The following is a 22,764-nucleotide window of genomic DNA, read 5'->3' on the forward strand; positions in this document are numbered from 1 at the left end:
TCAGTAACACAGGGTGCTGGGGGAGAGGGGTTACTGAGTGACAGTGTGAGGGAGGGGGATTAACATCAGTAGAGAAACAGTCAGTAACACAGGGCGTTGGAGGGAGGGGTTACTGAGGGACAGTGTGAGGGAGCGGGATTAACATCAGTAACACAGACTGAGATGAGTGTTCGCATCGAGTCGAGTGGACATTATGTTACAGTAAATCCTCACCATTGGAGAAACAATTCAACACACAGGATTGCAATGCTAAATAAATTTTATTTTAAATACAAAAATTTATATGTAAACAGTTAAGAAATTATTTGAATAATATTACACAGAAGTGCAAATGAACCTGACAGAATCTAGCAGTGAAACGCAGCGATGTTGTATTATTGCTTATTTATTTATTTCTCATCAGCTGCCCACGTGGATTTGTGATCATTACACGACCGACTATCCTATGCGATCATTTTGTACGAACCTGCGCACTTTACGATTCTTCAAACAGACCTAGACAGTCTTCAGTTTCCTTTTATATTGTTCAAAGGTCAGTTCAATAAACCCGCTCACAACTAAAATCCCACCAATCTTGGTGCTTTTCAAAAAGTATCCTGCCAATTACACCGCCACACTGCTTTATAAATCAGAAAAGGTAAGGTTGGTTAACTGTTCCTTTTAAATAAATTTGAAGTCCCCGCCTCACCCACCCTGTTATTGTTGGCGATTGGTCACACCAAAAAAACAAGACAATCCAGGTCACATCTCCGATTCTGAAACAACAGCCCTGAAATTGCCACATTCCTCGGCCAGTCAGCATCTGTTGGTCACAATGATTAGATTCACCAGGACACTACATGCCAATGAATGCCCAACACTCCCGCACGTTGGGACGGAGAGTCACAATTTCAGGGCTAGTGAGTCCATTCGGACTCCTATAGAATCACAGAATCTTACAGCACAGAAGGAGGCCATTCGGCCCATCCTGCCTGTGCCGGCTCTTTGAACGAGCTATCCAATTAGTCCCACTCCCCCTAGTCTTTCCCCATAGCCCTGGCAAATTTCTCCTTTTCAAGTATTTATCCAATTCCCTTTTGACAGTTACTGTTGAATCTGCTCCCACCGCCCTTTCAGGTAGTGAATTCCAGATCACAACAATTCGCTGCGTAAAAAAAATTGCTCTTCCCCTCCCCCCTGGTTCTTTTGCCAATTATTTTAAATCTGTGTCCTCTGGTTACTGACCCTCCTGCCAGTGGAAACAGATTCAGCATCATAATTTTGAACATCTCTATTAAACCTCCCCTGAACTTTTTCTGTTCTATGGAGAAGAATCCCAGCTTCTCTAACTCCTACTGGCCAATGTTCAATAGTCCAATATTGGATTGAGGAACTGATGCAGTGATCCTTTTCTGCCCCTAGGTGTCGATAGCGAGCTTTGAATGGACTATAACATTTACCAATTACACCTGTGACACCTAGTGGCAGAAGATGGGATACTGCAGCAGACTTAATTCACGGGATCACAAGAAGAGTTTGGATGAAGAAAGCTTTTCAGCCCATTGGGTCTCATCCTTCCGGAATACCAACCTTACAATCTCCCCATTACAGCATCCAACTCTTTCTTAAATGAGTCCAGTGTCCTCTCTTCGACCACCCTTCCTAGAAACCTCTTGTTGATCAAATTCTGTGTAAAGAAATACTTCTGACCTAAACCTGCCGTCCACAACCCTGACCCAGGGCTGACTTGACCTGATGTATCTGATTAGGTTGGCAGACTGCCCAACTGGGAGAACTTGGATCTGCTCTACAGTGTCTATCTAGATTGGCAACCTCACCCCTTCTCCCCGATTGTCCTCCTCCTCTTGATTCCAATCAAACAGAGCTTGAAATTGACCCCTGAGTGACGGAGGTCACCCAGTGAGATTCCACTCCCTGTATTTCCCACTCTTGACCCTTACTCTTTAAAGTTATGCCAATAACCTTTGGGGAAAAAATTTACATTTTTTTCAAAAACTTGGGGCCTTGTTAACAACAGGAACCTTCAGGTCGCTCCATACTGTAAGGCATCGGCCTGAAAAACAAGGCAATGTCACTTCTGGTATGTTACCATAACATTTTCATTGTGCCCCAGCTCCCACTGGCAGCCCACCTCCATCAGGTGTCTGTCTGTCGCTGATGAGATGGCTCGCCATTGGCACTGGAGGGGAGATGGACATGTGAGCGAGATAAGACGTGCCAGAAGACAAGTTAAAATACTTTGGTCTAGATTGCAGGCGACCGTGGCAGTAGGACGGCACTGATATTGGTGGTGAAGAGATTATTAATCGTATAGTTGCGCTATCCGAGGAGGAGCTCCAGGGCTGCGAAGTCATGGACCTTATTGGCGTCACAGTGTCTGAGGGCGGTCTTTGGGCTGCAGAAAAGGCAACATGCAAGAAATGCACTGCCACACCACCAGGCAGCCCTCAGATTCCTTTTGCATTGTTGGTTCTCATTGACTTTAATCTCCGAGTCCAATATTTTTCATTCAATACCCACACACGTTTGATTAACAGTTGCACAGCATCCAAGGTGACCCACTGCATCTTCTCAATCTAACTTCAGAGGACAGACAGGTCGTGGCAGGACTTGGATTTCTGCTTGAAGGCCATCTTCTTGTTGTTCCTGGCTACGAGGCGGCCCAGGAACCGCTTGGCCTTCTGCCCGATGCTCTCCCGCCTCTTGGTGCTCGCCAGCCGCCTTTCGTTGTCCTCCTTGCTGTCTTTGCGTAGCCTGATCTGCCGGATGATGCCCTCAAAGAGGTCCCTCACATTGTGATGAAGAGCAGCAGAGGTCTCGATGAACTTGCAGTCGAATACCACAGCGCAGGCCCTCCCTTCTGCGGAGAAAACCGAGAATCGCATTAGCGTTTAAGTAGAAAGATAGGAAGAACTTGCGCCTTTCACCAGGACGTCAGGACATCCCAAAGTGCTTTACAGCCAATTAAGTACTTTTGAAGTTTGGTCACTGTTGTAATGTAGGAAACGCGGCAGCCAATTTGCGCACAGCAAGATCCCACAAACAGCAATGTGATAATGGCCAGATCATCTGTTTTTTTAGTAATGTTAGTTGAGGGATGAATATTGGCCACTGCTCTTCTTTGAATAGTGGCTATGGTACCTTTTACGTCCACCTGAGAGGGCAGACGGGGCCTCGGTTTAATGTCTCATCCGAAGGACAGCACCTCCGACAGTGCAGAACGTAAGAACATAAGAAATAGGAGCAGGAGTAGGCCGTACGGCACCCTCGAGCCTGCTCCGCCATTCAATCAGATCATGGCTGTTCTTCAACTTCAACTCCACTTCCACTTTCCTGCCTAATCCCCCTATCCCTTGATTCCCCTACAGTCCAAAAACCTATTTATCTCAACTTTGAATATATTTAACGACTGAGCATCCACAGCCCTCTACGGTAGAGAATTCCAAAGATTCACAACCTTCTGAGTGAAGAAATTCCTCCTCATCTCAGTCTTAAATGGCCGACTTCTTATCCTGCGACTATGCCCCCTAGTTCTAGACTCTCCAGCCATGGGAAATAACCTCTCAGCATCTACCCTGTCAAGCCCCCACAGAATCTTATATGTTTCAATGAGATCACCTCTCATTCTTCTAAACTCCAGAGAGTATAGGCCCATTCTACTCAACCTCTCCTCATGAGACAACCCTCTCAGCCCAGGAATTAATCTAGTGAACCTTTGTTGCACCGCCTCTAAGGCAAGTATATCCTTCCTTAAATGCAGCACTCTCTCTGTACTGCACTGGGAGTGTCAGCCTGGATTATGGGCTCAAGTCTCTGGAGTGGGGCTTGAAACCACAGACTCAGAGGCACGAGTGCTACCCACTGAGCCACAGCTAACATGGAGAAAAACAATACAGGCACAGATAGATAGAGACACACAAAGAGATAGAGAGAAGGAGTGTGAGATCGAGAGACAGACAGAGAGAGAGAGGGAGAGAGAGACAGAGAGATACTCCCGACTATTCATGAGTAATTCCCCTTCAGCCCCAGGGCTCAGAATTTGCTTCCCTTTGGATTGAGCGCTTGGAGGGTCTTCCAATTTGGAGCTCTCTCAGATTGAGCGTTGACTTGTTCCCGTTTCAGACGCTGTTTTCCGAAGCGGCGAGTGCACGATGGCGAGGCCCACTTACCATCCACCGACACCTCTCTGGACCGCACCAAGTCACTTTTGTTCCCGACCAGGATGATGGGGATGTCCTCCGCCTGCCTGGCTCTCCTCAGCTGGATCCGCAGCTCTGAGGCTTTCTCGAAGCTGCTCCGGTCAGTCACGGAATACACTATGATGTAGGCGTCTCCCAGCTTCATGCAGTGATCCCGGATCCAGTTCGTGTCATCCTTGAATGATGAACAAAGATCAGGTTTTTACTCTCCTGATAGGAACAAATATATCTCAGCCACATTCTGAGATGCTTGCACTATTACTGGGACCAACGTCAGGGTTCATTTCCAGAGGGATAGAATTGAAAAGCAAAGGAGTTATATTAAACTTGTATCGAACCTTGGTTAGACCACACTTGGAGTATTGTGCACAGTTCTGGTCTCCAAATTACAGAAAGGATTTAGAGGCACTGGAGAAGGTGCAAAAACGATTCACAAGGATAATACCAGAACTGAGAGAATATCCTTATCAGGAAAGATTGAATAGGCTGGGGCTCTTTTCTCTAGAAAAGAGAAGGATGAGGTGTGACCTGATAGAGGTCTTTAGGATAATGATTGGGTTTGATAGGGTAAACATAGAGAAAATGTTTCCACTTGTGGGGGAGTCTAAAACTAGAGGTCATAAATATAAGATAGTCTCTAATAAATCCAATTGGGAATTCAGGAGAAACTTCTTTACCCAATGACTGGTAAGAATATGGAATACACTACCACAAGGAGTAGTTGAGGCAAATAGATGCATTTAAGGGGAATCTAGATAAGCACATGAGGAAGAAAGGAATAGAAGGGATATGCTGAGAGAGTGAGATGAAGTAGGGAGGGAGGAGGCTCGTGTGGAGCATAAACGCTGGCACAGACCTGTTGGGCCGAATGGCCTTTTTCTGTGGTGTAGTTTCAATGCAGCTCGATGTAATGTCAATCTATCCTGTGCTGGGGCCACACACACACACTGCGCCCACGTGAAATGTGACAAATAATGGTTCAAAACCAGGCACTTTGCGTTGGTGCCATTCCATCAATGTGCAATCCAACTTTGGTTGAACACCCAAGGTGGGTAATGTCTCCCTCTGATTGGACAGGCGGCACTGCAGCTTTGGCGAGATTGGAAAGGAAAGTGGATCAGCGGCCAGGTACGGAGTAATTGCTACCCTCCCGTCCGCCGGGGGGGCCCCTCGCTCACTAATCTTTTTGTGTTAATCAGTTTACTTGTGCTCTGTCGTAGCTCCTCCCTGTTCTCATTGGCCAGCTCCCTAACTTCGGATTGTATCCTTTGTTTTGGAATTTATTTTGCTCTGACTCAAAAATTGGCCTGAAGAATCCTTGCTATTAGACAGAAATCAGCCGGGGTTTCCACCCTCCCAGTGATCCCCTGCTGGAAACAACAACAGCAACTTGCATTTTTACAGCGCCTTTAACGTAGTAAAACGTCCCAAGGCGCTTCACAGGTGCGTTATAAAACAAAATTTGACATCGAGCCAAAGGAGGAGACATTAGGACAGGTGACCAAAAGCTTGGTCAAAGAGGTAGGTTTTAAGGAGCGTCTTAAAGGAGGAGAGAGAGGCGGAGAGGTTTAGGGAGGGAATTCCAGAGCTTAGGGCCCAGGCAGCTGAAGGCACGGCCGCCAATGGTGGAGCGATTAAAATCAGGGACATGCAAGAGGCCAGAATTGGAGGAGCGCAGAGATCTCGGAGGGTTGTAGGGCTGGAGGAGGTTACAGAGATAGGGAGGGGCGAGGGCCATGGAGAGATTTGAAAACAAGGATGGGAGCCAATGTAGGTCAGCGAGCACAGGGGGTGATGGGTGAACGGGACTTGGTGCGAGTTAGGATACGGGCAGCAGAGTTTTGGATGAGCTCAAGTTTATGGAGGGTGGAGGTGGGAGGCCGGCCAGGAGAGCATCGGAATAATCGAGTCTGGAGGTAGCAAAGGCATGGATGAGGATTTCAGCAGCAGATGAGCTGAGGCGGGGTGGAGACGGGAGGTGTTACAGAGATGGAAGTGGGTGTTCTTGGAAAGTGAGTATGTGCATCAGGTGAGGACGGGCCTGCTGACATTCAACATCCAGCTTCACGCATCGAGGCACCAGAGTGAGGGGTCGACGACCTTCAGGAGAAAACCAGAAAGCAAGAGCCTTGTACGGAGAATGGGACTACACATAACAAGGCAAGTACCTGCTCCCAAATATCGAACACGAGGAGATTTGCTTCCTCTCCGTCCACCATGAACGATCTGTCGAACGTGTCTCCTGAAAGAAAGGAGATTGGATTTAGATCGGGTCTCGTTATAACTCCGCAAAGACAAAAACACGCGACTAAACCCTTGAGTGACCAGACACATGACCTCATGACCTCTGACTCTGCATTCTCCATGTGAATATGAGCGGTCACTGTGCTTTAGGCAAGATCCCAAGGTAGATCAGGATGAGGGAGGTCATAGACCCATCTTCACCTATCCATCCAGAACGAACCTGTAGGCTTTCCTCTCCCCCTCAGGGACGTTGGGTTGTGGATTTAAAGATTCCAGGTGTACAATGGTGATTCCCGGGTGTACAATGGTGATTCCCGGGTGTACAATGGTGATTCCCGGATGTACAGTGGTGACTCCTGGGTGTACAGTGGTGATTCCCGGGTGTACAGTGGTGACTCCCGGGTGTACAGTGGTGATTCCCAGGTGTACAATGGTGATTCCCAGGTGTACAATGGTGATTCCCAGGTGTACAATGGTGACTCCTGGGTGTACAATGGTGATTCCCAGGTGTACAATGGTGACTCCCGGGTGTACAATGGTGATTCCCAGGTGTACAATGGTGACTCCCGGGTGTACAGTGGTGATTCCCGGGTGTACAGTGGTGATTCCCAGGTGTACAATGGTGATTCCCAGGTGTACAATGGTGACTCCCGGGTGTACAATGGTGATTCCCAGGTGTACAATGGTGATTCCCTGGTGTACAATGGTGATTCCCGGGTGTACAGTGGTGATTCCCAGGTGTACAATGGTGATTCCCGGGTGTACAATGGTGATTCCCGGGTGTACAATGGTGACTCCCGGGTGTACAATGGTGATTCCCGGGTGTACAATGGTGATTCCCAGGTGTACAATGGTGATTCCCTGGTGTACAATGGTGATTCCCGGGTGTACAGTGGTGATTCCCAGGTGTACAATGGTGATTCCCGGGTGTACAATGGTGACTCCCGGGTGTACAATGGTGACTCCCGGGTGTACAATGGTGATTCCCAGGTGTACAATGGTGATTCCCAGGTGTACAGTGGTGATTCCCGGGTGTACAATGGTGATTCCCAGGTGTACAATGGTGACTCCCGGGTGTACAATGGTGACTCCCGGGTGTACAATGGTGATTCCCGGGTGTACAATGGTGATTCCCAGGTGTACAATGGTGACTCCCGGGTGTACAATGGTGATTCCCAGGTGTACAATGGTGATTCCCAGGTGAACAATGGTGATTTCCGGGTGTACAATGGTGATTCCCGGGTGTACAATGGTGATTCCCGGGTGTACAATGGTGATTCCCGGGTGTACAATGGTGATTCCCGGGTGTACAATGGTGATTCCCTGGTGAACAATGGTGATTCCCGGGTGTACAATGGTGACTCCCAGGTGTACAATGGTGACTCCCGGGTGTACAATGGTGACTCCCGGGTGTACAATGATGATTCCCAGGTGTACAATGGTGATTCCCGGGTGTACAATGGTGATTCCCTGGTGAACAATGGTGACTCCCGGGTGTACAATGGTGACTCCCGGGTGTACAATGGTGATTCCCTGGTGAACAATGGTGATTCCCGGGTGTACAATGGTGACTCCCGGGTGTACAATGATGATTCCCAGGTGTACAATGGTGATTCCCGGGTGTACAATGGTGATTCCCTGGTGAACAATGGTGATTCCCAGGTGTACAATGGTGATTCCCAGGTGTACAATGGCGATTCCCTGGTGTACAATGGTGATTCTCAGGATGATTCCCAGGTGTACAATGGTGATTCTCAGGATGATTCCCAAGTGTACAATGGTGATTCTCAGGGTGATTCCCAAGTGTACAATGGTGATTCTCAGGGTGATTCCCAGGTGTACAATGGTGACTCCCAGTTTATCACACTTGTTAGGAAGCCCTAAGTTGCTCTGAGATAACTTCCTGGCTTGTGCAGTGCCAGTCTGACCTGACTCTGGACAGTGGTCAGTGCTGGGGCCCTAACTCTGCACCCTCTACCCCTCCATTATTAAAGCCTATGTGGCTCAGGCAATGGGATTAAGCTGTTGGCAGTCTCTGGACCATCGATACTCTAGAGTGAGCCTGCAGCTGGCACACTCTGTTTAATGCACAGGCCTCCAGCCATCACTATCTGGGTACAAGCAAAGAGGTTTAATTTTCTATCACTTATTGTAGGTTGAAATGATTAATGTTTATTCTAGCTATCGGGAGAAACCGCGATCTAGGGAGGAGGAATCTATTAATAACACGAGCAAGCCTTGCAAATTGCTGACACAGGAGCCAGGAACTGGATCTTACAGGGCCAATTTTCACAGAATCAATGAAGTGTTTCAGGTTCCCAGAGCTCGTGATTCCAGACTCGGAGCTGCACAATGTTTTTATTTTTATAGCGCTGGGAAACCCAGATAAAGGAGCGAGGCGCAGATAGCAGGACAGCGCCAAGGGAGGAGACCGTAGGAGATGCGATAGAAAATACTTGGATTTATATAGCACCTGGGACCTCAGGACGTCCCAAAGCGCTTTACAGCCACTTTTTGAAGTGTAGTCACTGTTGTAATTTAGGAAACGGGCAGTCAATTTGCGCACAGCAAGATCCCACAATCAGAAATATGATCATTACCAGATAATCTGTTTTAGTGATGTTGGTTGAGGGATAAATATCGGCCCAGGACGTCGGGGAGAACTCCCCTGCTCTTCTACGAATAGTGGCTGTGGGATCTTTTACATCCACTTGAGAGGGCAGACGGGGCCTCGGTTTAACGTCTCATCCAAAAGACAGCACCTCCAACAGTGCAGCGCTCCCTCAGTACTGCACTCGGAGTGTCGGCCTACATTATGTTCTTAAAGTCTCTGGAGTGGGGCTTGGACCCATGATGTCAGAGTACTACCCACTGACCCATGGCTGACACTTAAGGGTTAAATGACAACAAACGGGTTTAAAAACCTGTAGATTGTAGGAGGACGGGAAGACTAAGGGAGGTGAGGAGTTCCGCCATGTTGACATCCTGAGAAAGAATGAGTTAGTGAAGGAACTGGTTTGGTAGTGTAACTGTTACCAGACTAATAATCCAGAGACGCTGTGTTCACAATCCTGTCACTTTAAGAATTTGAGTTCAGTTTTAAAAATCTGGAAATAAAAACCAGTAAAAGTGACCATGTAGGTTTTGGTTTCTCCTTATCTTCCCTCCCTTTGTCTCTCCAGCCACAGCACTATCACATACAGGGGCCTGTCACACACCCCAGTGAGTATTCTCTCTCTCACTCTCTCTATCTCTCTAATCCCAGTCTCTCTCTCTGTCTCTGTCTCTCTCTCTCTGTATCTCACTCTCTCTCTATCTCTCCATCTCCCTCTCTCTGTCTCCCTCTCTCTCTGTCTCTCGGTCACTCTATCCCTCTTTCAGTCTCTCTATTCTTCTCTCTCTGTATCTCACTCTCTCTGTCTCTCTCTCTCTCTGTCTCTCTCTCTCTCTGTGTCTCTAGCCTTCTCTCTGTCTCTCCCTCTCCCTCTCTCTCTGTATTTCTCTCTCTCTGTCCCCCTCTGTCTCTTTCTCTTTCTCTCTCTCTCCCCCCCTTTCTCTCTCTCTCTCTTTCCCTCTCTCTGTGTCTCTCTCTCTCTCTCTGTCTCTAGCCTTCTCTCTGTCTCTCCCTCTCTGTCTCTCTTTCTCTCTCTCTCTCCCTCTCTGTCTCTCTCTCTTTCCCTCTCTCTGTCTCTCTCCCCCCTCTCTCTCTCTTTCCCTCCCTCTCTCTCTGCATTTCTCTCTCTCTGTCCCCCTCTGTCTTTCTTTCTCTCTCTCTCTCTCTCTCTCCCTCTCTCTGTCTGTCTCTCTTTCTCTCTCTGTCTGTCTCTCTTTCTCTCTCTCTGTCTCTCTCCCCCTCTCTGTCTGTCTCTCTTTCCCTCTCTCTGTCGCTCTTTCCCTCTCTCTGTCTCTCTCCCCCTCTCTCTCTCTCTCTTTCCCTCTCTCTGTCTCTCTCCCTCTCTCTCTCTCTCTCTCTGTCTCTCTTTCCCCCTCTCTGTCTCTCTCCCCCTCTCTCTCTCTCTCCCCCCCTCTCTCTCTCTCCCCCCCTCTCTCTCTCTCTCTTTCCCTCTCTCCCTCTCTCTGTCTCTCTCTCCCCCTCTCTGTCACACACTTTCACTCCGCTATACCCACCCCTGCAGTCGCACTCACCTCTCCCTTCAGTCTCATGTGGGTCGCTTTCCTCCACCCCTCCGAATATCCGTGCCAGGCTGGATTTGCCCACACGATGCTCTCCGAGCAGGACCACCTTGTAAACGCTGGTGTCGGACTCACTCCCGCTGGAGATGACCGAGTCCGAGGAGCCCGATGCCCAGCTGTCCCGCTGGGGCTCGCCCGGGTTGTAGGAGGTACAGCGGACGAGGTTGGACAGGTTCCCCGCCTGGAGCGAGGCGCGCAGCTCCCGGTCATCCACTGGCATACTCCTCCGGTGTAACTGGTGGTGGATGTGCACGGGTATGCTCCCCCGCCGCTTGTCCAGGGTCTTGGTTTTGTCCGTCTTGTTTAGAGTCATCTTACTCACCTAGAAGGAGAGATTGATAGAGGGAGGGAGAAGGGAGAGTGAGAGAGAGAGGAGAGAGGGGAGTGAGAAAGAGGGAGTGGGGAGATAGAGCATGGGGAGAGAGAGAGGAGAGGGGGGGGGGGGGAGAGAGAGAGGAGAGAGGGGAGTGAGAAAGAGGGAGTGGGGAGATAGAGCATGGGGAGAGAGAGAGGAGAGGGGGGGGGAGAAAGAGGGGGGAGAGAGAGAGGAGAGAGGGGAAGAGAGAGAGGTGGGAGAGGGAGAAAGGAGAGAGAAGGAGGAAGAGGTGGGAAAGAGAGGGGAGAGCGAGAGGGGAGAGAGACGGGGAAGAGAAAGAGGGGAGAGGGAGGTGGGAGAGGGAGAGAGGAGAGAGAAGGAGGGAGAGGTGGGAAAGAGAGGGAAGAGCGAGAGGGGAGAGAGAGGGAGAAGAGAAAGAGGAGAGAGAGGTGAGAGAGGAGAGAGGTGAAAGCAGGGTGAGAGGAGATGGAGAGGGGAAAGAGAAAGAGGAGATAGAGAGGTGGGAGAAGGGATAAAGAGGGAAGGGAGATCGAAGAGAGAGAGGAGAGAAGGAGGGAGAGAAGAGAGAGATAGAGTTTGAGGAGAGGGGAGAGAGGCAAGAGAAGAGAGAGGGGGAGAGAGAAGGGGAGAGAAGGAGAGAGAGGGGGAAGAGAGAGGGGAGAGAGAGGTGGGAGAGAGGAGGAGTGAGAGATGGGAGAGACAGGAGAGATTATTTAAAGGGATATGATGGAAAGTTAAAAAAAACATGAACATCAGAAATTTGAAATTAAAACAGAGAATGCTGGAAACAGACAGCATTGGTCAGCAGCTGAAAGAGAAACAATCAGTTGATGCCTTGGATAACGGTGTTCTAAGTTGCTTTACTGAGCTGAGAAGTGATTTAGCAAAAGTGGACTGGAAACAACTGCTTGAAGGTAAATCAGTGTCAGAGCAGTGGGAGGCATTCAAGGGAGAGATTCAAGGGGTTCAGAGTAAACATGTTCCCACAAAGAAAAAGGGTGGGACTGCCAAATCTAGAGGCCCCTGGATGACAAAGGGCAGACAGGATAAAATAAGGCAAAAAAGGGAAGCTTATGTCAGACACCGAGAGCTCTTAATACTGCAGAAAGCCTAGAGGAGTATAGAAAGTGCAGGGGTGAAATTAAAAAGGAAATTAGGAAAGCAAAGAGAGGACATGAAAAAATATTGGCAAGTAAAATTAAGGAAAACCCAAAGATATTTTATAAATACATTGAGGAAGAGGATAACAAAGGAAAGAGTAGGGCCTATTGGAGACCAAAAAGATAACCTATGTGTGGAGGCGGAAGATGTGGGGATGGTTCTTAATGAATACTTTGCGTCTGTCCTCACAAAAGAGAGGGATGATGCAGAGATTAGATGGGATAAACATAGTGAGAGAGGAAGTATTAAGGGGATTAGCATCTTTGAAAGTATATATATCATCAGGACCAGATGAAATATATCCCAGGCTGCTAAGAGAAGCAAGAGAGGAAATAGCGGAGACTCTGACCATCATTTTCCAATCCTCTCTGGCTACAGGCGTGGTGCCGGAGGATTGGAGGACTGCTAATGTTGTACCGTTGTTTAAAAAGGGAGAAAGAGATAGACTGAGTAATTATAGGCCAGTCAGTCTAACCTCGGTGGTGGGCAAATTATTGGAATTGATTCTGAGGGACAGCATAAATTGTCATTTAGAAAGGCACGGAGTAATCAAGGACAGTCAGCATGGATTTGTTAAGGGAAGGTCATGTCTAACTAACTTGATTGAATTTTTTGAGCCAGTAACAAGGATGGTCAATGAGGGTAACACGTTTGGTGTAGTGCACATGGATTTTAGCAAAGCTTTTGACAAGGCCCCACATGGCAGACTGGTAAAAGCTCATGGGGTCTAAGGGAAAGTGGCAAATTGGATCCAAAACTGGCTCAGTGGCAGGAAGCAAAGGGTAATGGTCGACGGGTGTTTTTGCGACTGGAAGGCTGTTTCCAGTGGGGTTCCGCGGGGCTCAGTACTGGGTCCCTTGCTTTTTGTGAAATATATTAATGATTTGGACTTAAATGTAAGGGGCATGATAAAGAAGTTTGCAGATGATACAAAAATTGGCCGTGTGGTTGATAGTGAGGAGGAAAGCTGTAGACTGCAGGAAGATATCAATGGACTGGTCAGGTGGGCAGAAAAGTGGCAAATGGAATTCAATCCGGAGAAGTGTGAGGTAATGTATTTGGGGAGGGCAAACAAGGCAAGGGAGTACACAATAAATGGGAGGATACTGAGAGGCGTAGAGGAAGTGAGGGACCTTGGAGTGCATGTCCACAGATCCCTGAAGGTAGCAGGACAGGTAGATAAGGTGGTTAAGAAGGCGTATGGAATGCTTTCCTTTATTAGCCAAAGCGTAAACTATAAGAGCAGGGAGGTTATGCTGGAACTGTATGAAACACTAGATAGGCCACAGCTTGAGTACTGCGTACAGTTCTGGTCACCACATTACAGGAAAGATGTAATCGCACTCGAGAGGGTACAGAGGAGATTTACAAGGATGTTGCCAGGGCTGGAGAATTTTAGCTATGAGGAAAGATTGGATAGGCTGGGGTTGTTTTCTTTGGAACAAAGGAGGCTGAGGGGAGATTTAATTGAGGTGTATAAAATTATGACGGGACTAGATAGAGTGGATAGGGAGGACCTATTTCCCTTAGCAGAGGGGTCAGTGACCAGGGGACATCAATTTAAAGTAATTGGTAGAAGGATTAGAGGGGAGCTGAGGAGAAATCTTTTCACCCAGAGGGTGGTGGGGGGTCTGGAACTCAAGTCTGAAAGGGTGGTAGAGGCAGAAACCCTCAACTCATTTAAAAAGTACTTGGATGTGCACTTGAAGTGCCGTAACCTACAGGGCTACGGACCAAGTGCTGGGAAGTGGGGTTAAGCTGGATAGCTCTTTTTTGGCCGGCACGGACACGATGGGCCAAATGGCCTCCTTCTGTGCCGTAACTTTCTATGGTTCTATGATCAGTTCTCTGCACGAAAGGTTTTCTCTTTCACATACTGACTGGCCAACTGTGTGTTTCTGGCATTTTCTTATTTAAAGGGGCGGAGCCTTTATCAAATGTGTTTGGCCAACATTTCTTTTGTCAAACGGGTTTGGTGCGACTGTACAGGGCAGGATGGGGCTTGGCTGCGATGCCCCTCATGATATATAGCCCACCGACACTGCCGACCTGGGGTCCTACGTGAGGAATGGTCGTGGACCCCAAACCCCAGGAAAGGGGGGAAACTGGAGGGGGAAAAGAAAGACTGCACTGAAACGTGTCATCAGATGACATCATCTGCACTAAAACGTGTCATCAGATGACATCATCTGCACTGAAACGTGTCATCAGATGACATCATCTGCACTAAAATGTGTCATCCGATGACATAATCTGCACTAAAACGTGTCATCCGATGACATCATCTGCACTAAAACGTGTCATCCGATGACATCATCTGCACTAAAGCATGTCAATATGAAACTCCCTCCGGTTATTTATTCATTGATGACACTGCTCCTTTAATTTACATAAGGTCAACAATTAGTACAGTTTTTTAAAATTTAACATGATTCTAAATATCACATCTGTTTTAAATATCACGTCTGATAATCATTTAAAGAGAATACAATTTCTGAGAAAATGTTTTGCAAGTGGTCTCTATTTCTAAATATAGATTGTGAGGATGTAAATCAGATTAAAGAGATCCCACAGGACTTACACCTGAGAACAGTGAGCTGGAAATAATGCCTCTTGCTGCCTGGACTCGATCTCCAGGCCAGGAGAGGGCCTGTGAGATTAGTAACTGACACGTTCACAAATTTATATATCATTTCCCTCTCACCTCTGAGTCAGAAGGTCATGGGTTCAAGCCCCACTCGAGAGATTTGGGAAAATAATCCAGACTCACACTCCAGTGCAATACTGAGGGAGCGCTGCACTGTCAGAGGGTCAGTAATGAGGGAGCGCTGCACCGTCAGAGGGGCAGTACTGAGGGAGCGCTGCACTGTCGGAGGGGCAGTACAGAGGGAGCGCTGCACTGTCGGAGGGTCAGTATTGAGGGAGCGCTGCACTGTTGGAGGGGCAGTACTGAGGGAGCGCTGCACTGTCGGAGGAGCAGTACTGAGGGAGCGCTGCACTGTCGGAGGGGCAGTACTGAGGGAGCACTGCACTGTCGGAGGGTCAGTACTGAGGGAGCACTGCACTGTCGGAGGGTCAGTACTGAGGGAGCGCTGCACTGTCAGAGGTGCAGTATTGAGGGAGCGCTGCACTGTTGGAGGGTCAATACTGAGGGAGCGCTGCACTGTCGGAGGGTCAGTACTGAGGGAGCGCTGCACTGTCAGAGGTGCAGTATTGAGGGAGCGCTGCACTGTCAGAGGTGCAGTATTGAGGGAGCGCTGCACTGTCGGAGGGTCAGTACTGAGGGAGCGCTGCACTGTTGGAGGGTCAGTACTGAGGGAGCGCTGCACTGTCGGAGGGTCAGTACTGAGGGAGTGCTGCACTGTCGGAGGGTCAGTACTGAGGGAGTGCTGCACTGTCGGAGGGTCAGTACTGAGGGAGTGCTGCACTGTCGGAGGGTCAGTACTGAGGGAGCGCTGCACTGTCGGAGGGTCAGTACTGAAGGAGTGCTGCACTGTCGGAGGGTCAGTACTGAGGGAGCGCTGCACTGTCGGAGGGTCAGTACTGAGGGAGTGCTGCACTGTCGGAGGTACTAGCCTTTGACTGAGGTTCTTCCTGTTTGTGATGTATATTCGGGATAACCCATAAGCATTGCTCAAAACAAAGGGGAGTTGTTCTGATCACATTACTCCTTAATCTTGAACAGTCACCTTGTTACTATTCATGTGATCTTGCTGTGCTCAAAATGGCTACTGTATTTACCTACATTAACAACAGGTCAAAGTAATTGATTGTGTGTGTAGGTTCAGGACCTGTTACGGCCTTATATAAACACAAGGATTTAATCCTCCTCTCTCCCGTCTGCTGCTCTAAGGGAATGTCATTTATTTTAAGTTTCATGCGAACATATTAACATTTTTGTTACCAATTTTCCACCCCAAATATTTGCCAAATACTTTCTCTTTAAGTCCATGCCCCTTTAAATTGATTCACTGCACTCAATGTGTTTACAGTTCAGGCTCCTTATCCCATCGACATTGGATGGTCTCAGATCAGAGAAATACTGAGTGAGTGAGTGAGAGAGAGAGAGAGAGGCAGAGTGAGTGAGTGAGACAGTGAGTGAGTGAGAGGTGAGTGAGAGTGTGGGACAGAGTGAGACAGTGAGTGAGAATCAGTGAGAGTGAGAGTGAGTGAGACAGAGAGTGAGTTTGAGTGAGAGAGTGAGTGAGTGAGTGAGAATCAGTGAGAGAGTGAGAGTGAGTGAGACAGAGAGTGAGTTTGAGTGAGAGAGTGAGATAGTGAGTGAGTGAGAATCAGTGAGAGAGTGAGAGTGAGTGAGACAGAGAGTGAGTTTGAGTGAGAGAGTGAGATAGTGAGTGAGTGAGAATCAGTGAGAGAGTGAGAGTGAGTGAGACAGAGGGTGAGTTTGAGTGAGAGAGTGAGATAGTGAGTGAGTGAGTGAGAATCAGTGAGAGAGTGAGAGTGAGTGAGACAGAGAGTGAGTTTGAGTGAGATAGTGAGTGAGTGAGAATCAGTGAGAGTGAGTGAGACAGAGGGTGAGTCTGGGATTCACTCGCTCTGTCAGGCTGACTCACCCTTTTAAATCAGATCTGCCTCTTCACCCAGTCCATCTGAGAAATGACCGAGCTGCCAGTTCAAGATTTAAATCAGATTTCTGTCCACTCATCTACCTCTCGTAAATAATAAAGTCAGTGAGAATTAGTAATGATCCGAGAGAAAGGGTAAAATATGTCTTTAAAATTCTTTCTCCGGCTTTTTTGATATTCTTGCCGACTTCAGGCACGTCACATAAATCCCCACTGAACACCCAGTTCTCTTTCATTATTAATATTTTTATCCATACTAAATATCTTCACGGCCAGTTCTGTTCCCCCGTTTTTTTTTAAAGGTTAAATCAGAGAAAGTCGTTCCTTACTGTCCACCAGTCAGTCTCAGAAGTGACTGTAGAGGAGGCTGCACAGAACGATCCCAACAACTCTCCTGTTTGCAACCGAGATCAGAGCGAATCCTGCAATACAGTCAGTGTTAGCTCAGAGCCCCTGAAACTCTCCGAGCCCTGTCCCGGACATTGTTCAGCCCTCAGTCACTGACCCACAAGAGCTTTTTTTAAACTCCATACCGCTCCCAAACGATTAAAAGCAGAGCTCCCTACCTGTTCTCTTTTGGAGTTGTTTGTAATTAACCAGTCCTCTGTCCAGCTCTTGCTGAGCTGGGATCTGACTCTATTTGCTGCGCTGATCCCCAGCCCAGGCTCTATTTATAATCCCCTAGTCAGTCAAGTCAGCCCCTGACATCACCCAGCTCGATTACTATCAGTGCCCAGAATAGCCTCCATTAGGCAGAGAACAGCTGACCCTGAGTTGAGGAGACACAGTCCAAGGGTTTCTCAGAAGCTCTCCGCCCCCTCACTCATCTATTTATTTCATCCATAGGTTTTTTTTTATATAGATCGCAATTCTTTTCCTCCTGAAAAAAAAACAGGTGTCATCACAGGCTCTAGTTCCAGCTCCTGCTGGTACTGGGATGTCCTGCTGGTATTGGGACATCCTGTATGCACTGGGATGCCCTGCTGGTACTGGGATGTTCCGCTAGTACTGGGATGTCCTGTTGGTACTGGGATGTCCTGTTGGTACTGGGATGTTCCGCTAGTACTGGGATGTCCTGTTGGTACTGGGATGTCCTGCTGGTACTGGGATGCCCTGCCGGTACTGGGATGCCCTGCTGGTACTGGGATGCCCTGCTAGTACTGGGATGTTCCGCTGGTACTGGGATATCCTGTTGGTACTGGGATATCCTGTTGGTACTGGGATGTCCTGCTGGTACTGGGATGTCCTGCTGGTACTGGGATGTTCCACTAGTACTGGGATGTTCCGCTGGTACTGGGATATCCTGTTGGTACTGGGATGTTCTGCTGGTACTGGGATGTCCTGTTGCTACTGGGATGTCCTGCTAATAGTGGGAACTTCTGCTGGTACTGGGATGTCCTGCTGGTGTGTGTGACCATCTCTGCTGCCCAAAGGGAGTGTTGGAGAGGGAGGGGATTAGTCTTGTGCCCCCACCCCATACTGCAAGATTTTCAATGTGCTTTTCTAGTTTTATCTTTTACTTTGTTTTTTTATAAGGTACGTTAAACACAGCAGCCAATTTGCACTCAGCAAGCTCCCTCAAACAGCAATGAGATAATGATCAGATAATCTGTTCTACTGATATTGGTTGAGGGATAAATATTGGCCCAGGACACCGGGGAGAACTCCCCATCTCTTCTTCGAAATAGCGGCCGTGGGATCTTTTACATCCACCCGGAGGGCAGGCGGGACACCATGGGGTAGATTTTAAACTTCCTGCCCCGGGTGTAAATCTAATGTTTGCGGATCAGCCGCCCTTTATAGAAACCGCCTGAGCTGAGGGGGAAGTGTCCCCACAAATCTTATTTTTGTCATGGGGTGTATTCCCCACTCCGCCCTGGGAGTTTCCTCGGGGGAAGGGGAGGCGTAACCCCGGCAGAAACCAAAACAGGGCAGTCGATTGGGAGAATCCCTGGGGAATTTCCCAGCGCATGTGTCAGTGAGGCTCAGAGGTCCCAGGGAGAGCAAGAAATAAGGAGGCAACATTTTGTTGGTGGTCGTAGTCAAAATGGTTGTCATTGTCTGAGGCAGGAGAACCCTCTATGACTAGGACAGTGGCATCTATCACAAGCACCAGAACAGTAACAGGACCTCAGCATAACATCTTATTCAAAGGTCAACACCCCTGGCAATGCAGCACTCCCTCAGTAATGCACTGGAGGGGCAGCCGAGAGTAGGTGTTACGTCCTGGAATGGATCTTGAACCCATGACCTTCTGAGTCAGAGACCAGAGTTTTTTAATTCATTCTCGGGATGTGGGCTTCGCTGGCGAGGCCGGCATTTATCGCCCATCCCTAATTGCCCTTGAGAAGGTGGTGGTGAGCCGCCCTCTTGAACCGCTGCAGTCCATGTGGTGAAGGTTCTCCCACAGTGCTGTTAGGAAGGGAGTTCAAGGATTTTGACCCAGTGACAATGAAGAAACGGCCGATATATTTCCAAGTCGGGATGGTGTGTGACTTGGAGGTGGTGTTGTTCCCGTGTGCCTGCTGCCCTTGTCCTTCTAGGCCGTGGAGGTAGCGGGTTTGGAAGGTGCTGCTGAAGAAGCCTTGCTGCACTGATGTACAAGTAGAGGGTGCCACAGTTGGCAGTGAGACACCATCACTCACTAGTGATAACTTGGGTGGTGTGTTATCTGGTCAGGGTTACAGTGTTAACTCATTACTAGTTATTATCCTACAGTCAAGGGGCTGACTCACCCCTGTGAAGAACTGTCATGTTTCCAATGAGTGAGCTTTAGCCCATTGAATAAGTTTTGTCTTGTGCCCAACTCATGACTTGGTGACTTGTCAGTTGTAGGTTAAGGAGAAGGTGCAAGTAGAGGAGTCAACTGACCATGTTGTTGATACAGAGGGTTATTAATTCTAGTCAAGGAGTACCTTGAAGCAAGGTCAAAGAGTCTAGACACAAGCGGAGGGGAGAGATTCATTACCATATGTTCCGTTTTACATTGGCATTCCATTGGCAGCCTGCCCACGTTAACTGGCATTCTGCAGATTAGACTTGGAAATGTACCTCACTGACTTGGCATCGAATTAGAGTGGAAGAATCAGGTGACAACTGAGGCTAGGGCATCATATGCAGGTAACTGATATTACGGTAAGATTGGTATATAAGTCACACCATCACGGCGTCCTCTTATAGCTGGGTTACACCATATTTATACTGTGCTAAAGCTTTCATTAAACTGTTGCTAAAACAATTAGGGGTGAATTTCCTCAGGGCTTCTCTTTGCTCAGCTATGTCCAGCCGTGGCTCAGTGCGTAGCACTCTCATCATCTGAGTCATGAAGGTCATGGGTTCGAACCACATGCCATGAGACTTGAACACATAATCTAGGCTGACACTCCCAATGCAGTACTGAAGGAGTGCTGCACTGTTGGAGGGGCCATCTTTCATGATGAGATGTTAAACTGAGTCCCTGTCAGCCCTCTCAGGTGGATGTAAAAGATCCCATGGTACTATCATAGAATCATAGAAGTTACAACATGGAAATAGGCCCTTCGGCCCAACATGTCCATGTCGCCCAGTTTATACCACTAAGCTCGTCCCAATTGTCTGCACTTGGCCCATATCCCTCTATACCCATCTTACCCATGTAACTGTCCAAATGCTTTTTAAAAGACAAAATTGTACCCGCCTCTACTACTGCCTCTGGCAGCTCGTTCCAGACACTCACCACCCTTTGAGTGAAAAAATTGCCCCTCTGGACCCTTTTGTATCTCTCCCCTCTCACCTTAAATCTATGTCCCCTCGTTATAGACTCCCCTACCTTTGGGAAAAGATTTTGACTATCTACCTTATCTATGCCCCTCATTATTTTATAGACTTCTATAAGATCACCCCTAAACCTCCTACTCTCCAGGGAAAAAAGTCCCAGTCTATCTAACCTCTCCCTATAAGTCAAACCATCAAGTCCCAGTAGCATCCTAGTAAATCTTTTCTGCACTCTTTCTAGTTTAATAATATCCTTTCTATAATAGGGTGACCAGAACTGTACACAGTATTCCAAGTGTGGCCTTACTAATGTCTTGTACAACTTCAACAAGACATCCCAACTCCTGTATTCAATGTTCTGACCAACGAAACCAAGCATGCCGAATGCCTTCTTCATGGTAGATACAGCACAGGAGGAGGCCATTCGGCCCATTGTGCCTGTGCCAGTGCTTTGAAAGAGCTATTTGAAGAAGAGCAGGGGAATTCTCTCCAATATCCTGACTAATATTTATCTCTCAACCAACATCATTAAAACACATTATCTGGTTATTATCACATTGCTGTTTGTGGGACCTTGCTGTGTGCAAATTGGCTGCTGGGTTACATTTTTTTAAATCGTTCATGGGATGTGGGCGTCGCTGGCGAGGCTGGCATTTATTGCCCATCCCTAATTGCCCTTGAGAAGGTGGTGGTGAGCCGCCTTCTTGAACCGCTGCAGTCTGTGTGGTGAAGGTTCTCCCACAGTGTTGTTAGGAAGGGAGTTCCAGGATTTTGACCCAGCTACGATGAAGGAACGGCGATATATTTCCAAGTCGGGATGGTGTGTGACTTGGAGGGGAACATGCAGGTGGTGGTGTTCCCATGTACCTGCTGCTCTTGTCCTTCTAGGTGGTAGAGGTCGCGGGTTTGGGAGGTGCTCTCGAAGAAGCCTTGGCGTGTTGCTGCAGTGAATCCTGTGGATGGTACACACTGCAGCCACGGTGCGCCGGTGGTGAAGGGAGTGAATGTTTAGGGTGGTGGATAGGGTGCCAATCAAGCGGGCTGCTTTGTCCTGGATGGTGTCGAGCTTCTTGAGTGTTGTTGGAGCTGCACTCATCCAGGCAAGTGGAGAGTATTCCATCACACTTGCCTGGTCATTGCCTGGCACTTGTCTGGCGCGAATGTCACTTGCCACTTATGAGCCCAAGCCTGGATGTTGTCCAGGTCTTGCTGCATGCGGGCTCGGACTGCTTCATTATCTGAGGGGTTGTGAATGGAACTGAACACTGTGCAATCATCAGTGAACATCCCCATTTCTGACCTTATGATGGAGGGAAGGTCATTGATGAAGCAGCTGAAGATGGTTGGGCCTAGGACACTGCCCTGAGGAACTCCTGCAGCAATGCCCTGGGGCTGAGATGATTTGCCTCCAACAATCACTACCATCTTCCTTTGTGCTGGGTATGACTCCAGCCACTGGGGAGTTTTCCCCCGATTCCTATTGACTTCAATTTTACTAGGGCTCCTTGGTGCCACACTCGGTCAAATGCTGCCTTGATGTCAAGGGCAGTCACTCTCACCTCACCTCTGGAATTCGGCTCTTTCGTCCATGTTTGGACCAAGGCTGTAATGAGGTCTGGAGCCGAGTGGTCCTGGCGGAACCCAAACTGAGCATCAGTGAGCAGGTTATTGGTGAGTAAGTGCCACATGATAGCACTGTCGACAACACCTTCCATCACTTTGCTGATGATTGAGAGTAGACTGATGGGGCAGTAATTGGCCAGATTGGATTTGTCCTGCTTTTTGTGGACAGGACATACCTGGGCAATTTTCCACAATGTCAGGTAGATGCCAGTGTTGTAGCTGTACTGGAACAGCTTGGCTAGAGGCGCAGCTAGTTCTGGAGCACAAGTCTTCAGCACTGCAGCTGGGATGTTGTCGGGGCCCATAGCCTTTGTTGTATCCAGTGCACTCAGTTGTTTCTTGATATCACGTGGTAGTGAATCGAATTGGCTGCAGACTGGTGGGGATATTGGGAGGAGGCCGAGATGGATCATCCACTCGACACTTCTGGCTGAAGATGATTGCAAACGCTTCAGCCTTGTCTTTTGCACTCACATGCTGGACTCCACCATCATTGAGGATGGGAATGTTTGCTGAGCCTCCTCCTCCCGTTAGTTGTTTAATTGTCCACCACCATTCACGGCTGGATATGGCAGGACTGCAGAGCTTTGATCTGATCCGTTGGTTGTGGAATCGCTTAGCTCTGTCTATCGCATGTTGCTTCCGCTGTTTAGCATGCATGTAGTCC

At 48.4% G+C, this 22,764-nt stretch overlaps 1 protein-coding gene across 1 annotated transcript; it reads right to left on the reverse strand.

The window, feature by feature from the left end:
- Positions 1 to 241: 241 nt before the first annotated feature.
- Positions 242 to 17,357, reverse strand: rrad (Ras-related associated with diabetes). Its single transcript, XM_067998183.1, has 5 exons — positions 17,288 to 17,357; positions 10,590 to 10,959; positions 6,368 to 6,441; positions 4,170 to 4,374; positions 242 to 2,860 (listed from the first exon to the last, which is right to left on the reverse strand). The coding sequence occupies exons 2-5, from the start codon at positions 10,948 to 10,950 to the stop codon at positions 2,583 to 2,585; spliced, it is 918 nt and encodes a 305-aa protein (XP_067854284.1). The 5' UTR covers positions 10,951 to 10,959; positions 17,288 to 17,357; the 3' UTR covers positions 242 to 2,582.
- Positions 17,358 to 22,764: the final 5,407 nt, after the last annotated feature.

Source organism: Heptranchias perlo, chromosome 16 (genome assembly GCF_035084215.1).
Source record: "Heptranchias perlo isolate sHepPer1 chromosome 16, sHepPer1.hap1, whole genome shotgun sequence".
Taxonomy (NCBI): Eukaryota; Metazoa; Chordata; class Chondrichthyes; order Hexanchiformes; family Hexanchidae; genus Heptranchias; species Heptranchias perlo.

Excerpts from the sequence above, each read along its gene's own strand:
- rrad (XM_067998183.1), bottom strand. The coding sequence starts at position 10,950 with ATGACTCTAAACAAGACGGACAAAACCAAGACCCTGGACAAGCGGCGG. Across the intron at positions 4,375-6,367 it reads TGTTCGATATTTGGGAGCAG|GATGACACGAACTGGATCCG; the intron begins GTACTTGCCTTG and ends TCATCATTCAAG. Across the intron at positions 2,861-4,169 it reads CAGAGAGGTGTCGGTGGATG|AAGGGAGGGCCTGCGCTGTG; the intron begins GTAAGTGGGCCT and ends TTTTCTCCGCAG.